The 6,076-nt window shown below is 35.3% G+C and overlaps 1 protein-coding gene across 8 annotated transcripts; it reads right to left on the bottom strand.

Moving 5' to 3' along the window:
* Positions 1-273: 273 nt before the first annotated feature.
* LOC112504428 lies at positions 274-5,804 on the bottom strand. 8 transcript variants are annotated; one of them, XR_003068207.1, is made up of 7 exons: positions 5,508-5,801; positions 5,332-5,398; positions 3,219-3,420; positions 1,554-1,673; positions 1,357-1,471; positions 764-881; positions 280-665 (listed from the first exon to the last, which is right to left on the bottom strand). XR_003068207.1 is itself a non-coding variant. In XM_025108372.1 (6 exons), exons 3-6 carry the CDS (start codon positions 3,294-3,296, stop codon positions 1,436-1,438), a joined length of 351 nt encoding a protein of 116 aa, XP_024964140.1. In that variant the 5' UTR covers positions 3,297-3,420; positions 5,332-5,398; positions 5,508-5,804; the 3' UTR covers positions 890-1,435. The 8 variants fall into 8 exon arrangements, 1 of the variants encoding a protein (XP_024964140.1); XR_003068209.1 differs by having other exon boundaries at positions 274-881; positions 1,554-1,668; positions 5,508-5,802; XR_003068203.1 differs by having other exon boundaries at positions 279-881; positions 3,219-3,416; positions 5,508-5,800.
* Positions 5,805-6,076: the final 272 nt, after the last annotated feature.

Genomic DNA, 6,076 nt, shown 5'->3' with positions numbered 1-6,076 from the left:
AGACGACTTGATAGAATCAATCGTTGGAGTCTCGAAGCCTGATGTGATTGAGATACACAATCCAACATGAATACAACAAAGGATGCAATGAAAAAGGCTACATATTACCTGTATGCACATATGCAAGCAATCAGATGAACGATGATTATAGTATTTTGTTTCTCCTCCAAGCATAACCCAAATCATATAACACAAACAATACATAGCATGAACAGTTGTGAGGGCCTTCCGATTATAACACAAACATGATGCAATTAATTTAAGACGAGCAATACATAAGATGAATGTTTATTACATAATCCGTTTTCACCCTAAACTAACACAACTAATATAACGCCAACAATACGTAATAGCTTACGTATATAATGAAGTGACTGGACTTGATAAAAACATTTATATGCACATTAAGGTTCCTAAATGTAGAACATATGAATCCAAAAACAATACTTATGAATTAAGGGGGATTGTGCATCCACTCAGAACAATATGAATAATACTTCAATTCTAAAGGAAAACAACAAAACCAACATATGAAAACCTTTCCCCAATGTCTATATATGTATCAACAACCCAAAACAACCTTTCCTTATTCCGACACTATCCTAAAAAAAGCTTCGTCCTCTCTTTCCATGTAGCCAAAGATCTTGTCGTTATGGTCTTCTGGGCTTCACGGTCAATGCCATCAAATGTATCAGCTAATGCAATGACCTTACCTTGATAGATATTCATATCAGATAACAAAATCTTTGCTACATATTTATACCTCAAACGCGTCAACTGCACATGTTGTGTCGCCGACTCTTTACCTAGTAAATAGTCCAACCGACCAACAGATTGGCCCATGTAAGTTTCCATGTGGCGCATTACGAATATTCCACAACCTATAGAATTCTCATTAGTGCGCCACTTCATTTTCAGCCTAACCAAATTAGTCCTATCGATAACGTCAGCCTTCTTGTGGCTTACGTAGCTTATATATTCCACAAACAACCAAAGTTTTCTACGATAAAAAAATGTATGAAGTGACGTAGCTTAAATATTTAGTATAAAGAGACATTGAATGATAACACTGGAAAAATACAGTGACGTATGCATCAGTGCATATGAACAGTTGGTTAAACAATTATAGCATCATTGATGCATATGAAAGGGGTAATTGTGCATATGCACAAATGCATGTACTAGTAAGATAACATTCTTGGGTATGCACATGTGTAAAATTACGATGTGATACACATTGGATCATATGTATGAACATAACATGAACAATAGATTATCAATTTAAAGATAAAAAGAAGTTACCATGGGCTATCTAATACGAGAAATTCATGTTCTTATAAACAGATTGGTACTCACCAATATTGAAGGAGTAACACCATACTTGGTTTCAGATGAAATGTCGACTGACATGTTGTCTATTACAACAAATGCAGCTCTAAAAGTGTTCAGCTTCCACAATGGGAAAGAAAACCTATTAACAATGAAAATCAATACATCACTAAAAATAAAAGCAACAAAATATGTAGGAGAATAATTAGCCCAAACCGACTCACTAGATCAATGTTCTTGAAAGATATCGATTCAGGATGCCTACTTATAGCTGCTGTTACATTCACACAATACTTGCCATATCTCTCTTCATTGCTCATTTTACCACTTCTCATATCACTGGTCTGAATACGAGTTAAAACATGATGTTAAAGCTAATAATCATTTGTAACACATAAACTGTGGTGAAAAAACCAAAAGATACTAATAAAAACTAGAATAGAGGAATGGAAAAAGAAGTGTGACAGAGACTCAGGAGTCCTGTGTCTTCATGGTTGAGCAAAATGGTCCATGTGTCAATGACGTTAGCAAACACACAGGCCCTTGGTTTAAACTCTGTTGTAACGCGAATAGTGCTGACACCACATTCAGTGTCAAACACAGGCTCACTGACATATGAGATATTATAATGATTAAGACATCATGCTTCAAAAAATAGAGAACCTAATCGATAAGAATCAATACGATCAATACTAAATAAATAATATAGCTACTTATCTAATGTCACCCATCATTGCAAACAAAGATCTGGCAATCTTGAACTCTACAGCGGTCACATGTGTAACACACTAACCTGTCTCCTTACATATGGTGAACATAGAACGATTGCCGCTCTTGCAACACGTCTCCCCTCCTTACCCCCTGCGATTATCGTGCCTCCCCACCAACTCACTAGTCTTTTCTGTGGCACCTAAATTATCTACAGATTCGTGAGTCATAGTCGAATTACGAGCAATATCATCCACTCTTTTGACGGGTCCATGTTGAAATTAGGGGGAGAAGACAATGATTCAATAGCTTTTTTCTTCAATTTTCGTCAATAGATTTGTCATCTGAGATAAGATAACCAAGCACACCCGGTTATTGAAAAATGTGTTGGAGTCTATAAATCCTCATTCCACAGTGGTTGCGGTCTCACCGTTGGAGTCATCTCATTATTAGTTATGGGACACACAGGTACACTACCACCTACCGGCACTTTATGCGCACGCCTTACATACGTTCTACTTATGTCTTTAGCAGAAACACATTTAACAAGGTCAGTATTTCGATCTTCACAACCAGATGCAAAAATTAGTTTTGATCTCCAATTATTGAGATGCTCATGCTGTGGATCTAAATATAGTCCTTGGTTCACATATGATAATTTTTTTTGTTTAAGACGTTCCATCTCCTGAACCTTGGAATCAATTAATCGTATGAACCCCTGTAGTTTAACATGTATAGATACAATTTTCAATTTCCTTTGACGCATATATAAATACAATATCTTTCGATGTCATAATCAAATGTTTCAATGCACCTGTGCAATCGAAGAACAGTTTTATTATATACTACATGCATTTGTGAATAGAGAAACTAATCAAGTATATAACGAAATTAAAAACATGCATATGTACACATCATGCTACATTTGTTATTAAATTGTTTTAATACATAAAGTTTTATCATGGCATATGCATCTTTGCATAATTAATGAGTATGACTTAGATTGTCAAATGCATAAACTATTATTTTTGGCAGATATGCATTTGTGAATGAATGTCAATTGCAATGAGATACTCACCTAACTATACATCTCGGGCAAGTTAAATCAAAACTACAAACTGAGCAACATTATAAAAAACATACGAAATGAAATAAATGTGAATATGTGATACAAATGTTACCTCAACATCGGTTGGCTGGGTGTCGGGAAGAACTGCAACAAGATCAATCAGCGGGCGGCCATTTGCAAACAGATTCATCGGACCATGAAAAGATTGGTTGATCTCAAAATTACCGAATCCCCTTTCTCGATATCCTCATATTCGTCTCAACAAATCGCTGGCCATCCTAGTAATGCGGGTCTCTGTCTCATTGTAGGACTGTCTAATGAATGTGTTGCATCAATGCACAAAAACTAAAAAAAAGACATTGGTGGCAATCCACTAATAATAAAAACATTTGGCATAACTACATTAAACTAAAAAAATAAATTATTTAGCAAACTCTTAAGTACTAACCGCCAATACAGTCAATGGACCCGTGAAAAAACAACAGGGATCTTCTGGTAAGCACCCGTGTTTGCATTCAACCACACAGTGTACTATAAGGGCACACCAATCCATCTGATCGAAACGAAGTTATTCAAGTTCTTTTTCTCAAAGAAGTCAAAGAAGTCCCCCTCCGACAGCCTGACGAGCTATTCATCTTGCTTGGAACCGTCGTTGTGTATGGGAAAGAGGGCTTCTACCTATGCTTGGTTGGGAAAAGGGTGAATGGTCCGAGTAGATCATGTTGGGATCTTCACCATGAATGATCCTCCGGGCGAAGCATCTCATGGCACACCATTGATCAATAAGACAGGAGAAATAGAATATACGGAATGGCCGATCATGAATTCTATGAAGTTCATAAACCTTTTTTTTTTAATAGCGATACGCTCGGGGCATTTCTCTGTAAGAAGAAGGCCTATCGTCTCTACCAATGAATCGATTAAGTAACCCTAAGAAACATCTACCCATTTTCATGGTTTAGCACATAATATTCACAAAGAGAAGGATGAAATTGATCTTAAACATTGGACCCGCATCAACATTCTATTTAATCTGTCTAACCAGCTCAGCAGGGGTAATATTATTATTACCAAATTCACTACGAAACTCTTTGACCATTGAATCATCGTTTTCAAGAAGTCCTATGGAAAGTATATCTTTGCCTCCAACCGGAAGACCAGTCATGGCATGAACAAGTTCCTTGATGACATGAATCAAACCCCTTTTAGTCTTGATCTTCAAATTCTTCAGATCAAGGTTTTCCATGATAAAATGACCCAACTTTACAGGGATAGAATCAATTTGGAGGGAAAATAAACACCCAAAACCCATAGGACACACTTGTCTTTGTTCACTTGTCAGGGATCGTACAACATTAAACAGTTTCTTCAGGGACATACGGTTTCTAATTCTGCGATATTCTATCTCACTACGGATTGTTGCCTCTACAACTGCTTTTAAGACTTTAGTGGGCTTTGGTCACTTACCCATCTATTTTTTTCTAACCTTGCACCTAGGTTCTTCACTTGGATCATTGTTGTCACTAGATTGAGGAACAAATGAACTTCTATTACATGATATAAAATTGTCATATGAGTATTGAATAACCAAATAGGATGCAAGTAATTAGTTTAGTAACAAGAATAATTTTTAAACACAAAAGCAATGGTTGGTTCTATAAACATAAATCCTCATTTTCCAGAATGCAATAGGGGTGTATATATTCTTTTTCGAGTATTGATTGATACCCAAAAATCCCCTAAACTACAACACACAAACCAACTACTTGGGTGAAAAGAAGATTCCAGACCCTAAAATAGGCTTATCACACACAGAAAAAGTTGAAATATCAAAAAAATTCAACTTCAGTATGAATGTATGTATTGGCAGTAGTAGAAACCCATTATGAGTGTACTTATTCACAGATGCATATAGAAATTAAGACTAAAAATAAGAAACTTTTGACAAACATAAGAAACATGCAAACACTAATAACAACACTGCATCACATACAAACTTAGAAAATCAACAATGTTTATCATCTCTTTGAATGATTTCATAAAGAACAGCTCTAATATAAAGAGGGGTATTCTTTTTCGGGTTATTGACTTAATACATAAAAAATCCCTAAAATACATCACATAAACCAAAAAAGCTTTGGTGAAAAAACCGATTATAAACCCTAAAATCGGACTATAAACACAAAATATCAAATAAATCAACTTCAATGCAGTGTGAAACTAACCTTTTTTTCTTGGATATAAGCACTTCGTTACTCATCTTCACTAACCTAGGGCTTCTTCTTGGTAAATCTGCATCAAAAGTAGACATCAAGTGGATAAAACTATAAGAACACATAAGACAATTACTTACATCATCACAACGTTTCTAAAAGAGAAATAAAGAAGCGTGAAATCGTACCTTCATCGACCATTGAACGCAAAACGACTTGAAATCGTTAGGCGACAGTATGAAATCGGATACTATGAAGATAATCTTGACCCTTTTGCAAATCGGCTCTATGAAACAGGTTGCCTACTGAGGATATTATGCCTACACAATCGGGAATAGGAAAAGATTTATCCTGATATCGACACTACCCCCTAATGCTGTAATGCAGCATGTAGTAATATATAAACTTCCCTCGACATTCAATTATTTACAAAACTCTCATTCTCATCATGACCATGAGATTCCTTCATCCAACGTCTATGAAGTTCTTCCTTGGTTTTTCATGTTCTTGAACCTTCCTTTATTAAGATACATCTACTTTGACTCCTAAAAATGTTACAAATTTTCACTCTGAATCCATTAAGAAAAATTTTAAATCCAGTCATTCTTTATAAATACTTTAAGGATACTCGGACGAAGTTGTGAGATATATTGAAATAATGTTTCGTTTTATTTTATATAGCTGTCGAATAATATAGTTTTATGTAATTTTGAGAAAGCGATATGTTTATATTCATATTTTTTTTAAAAAGTATATC

Source organism: Cynara cardunculus (assembly GCF_001531365.2).
Source record: "Cynara cardunculus var. scolymus isolate 2C chromosome LG 2, CcrdV1, whole genome shotgun sequence".
Lineage (NCBI taxonomy): Eukaryota > Viridiplantae > Streptophyta > Magnoliopsida > Asterales > Asteraceae > Cynara > Cynara cardunculus.
The sequence above is the reverse complement of the archived record's forward strand: the minus strand, read 5'-3'. Positions and strand labels throughout refer to the sequence as shown.

Excerpts from the sequence above, each read along its gene's own strand:
- LOC112504428 (XM_025108372.1), bottom strand. The coding sequence starts at position 3,296 with ATGAATCTGTTTGCAAATGGCCGCCCGCTGATTGATCTTGTTGCAGTT. Across the intron at positions 2,240-3,218 it reads CCCAGCCAACCGATGTTGAG|GTGCCACAGAAAAGACTAGT; the intron begins GTAACATTTGTA and ends TAGATAATTTAG. Across the intron at positions 1,472-1,553 it reads CTTTCAAGAACATTGATCTA|GTTTTCTTTCCCATTGTGGA; the intron begins GTGAGTCGGTTT and ends CATTGTTAATAG.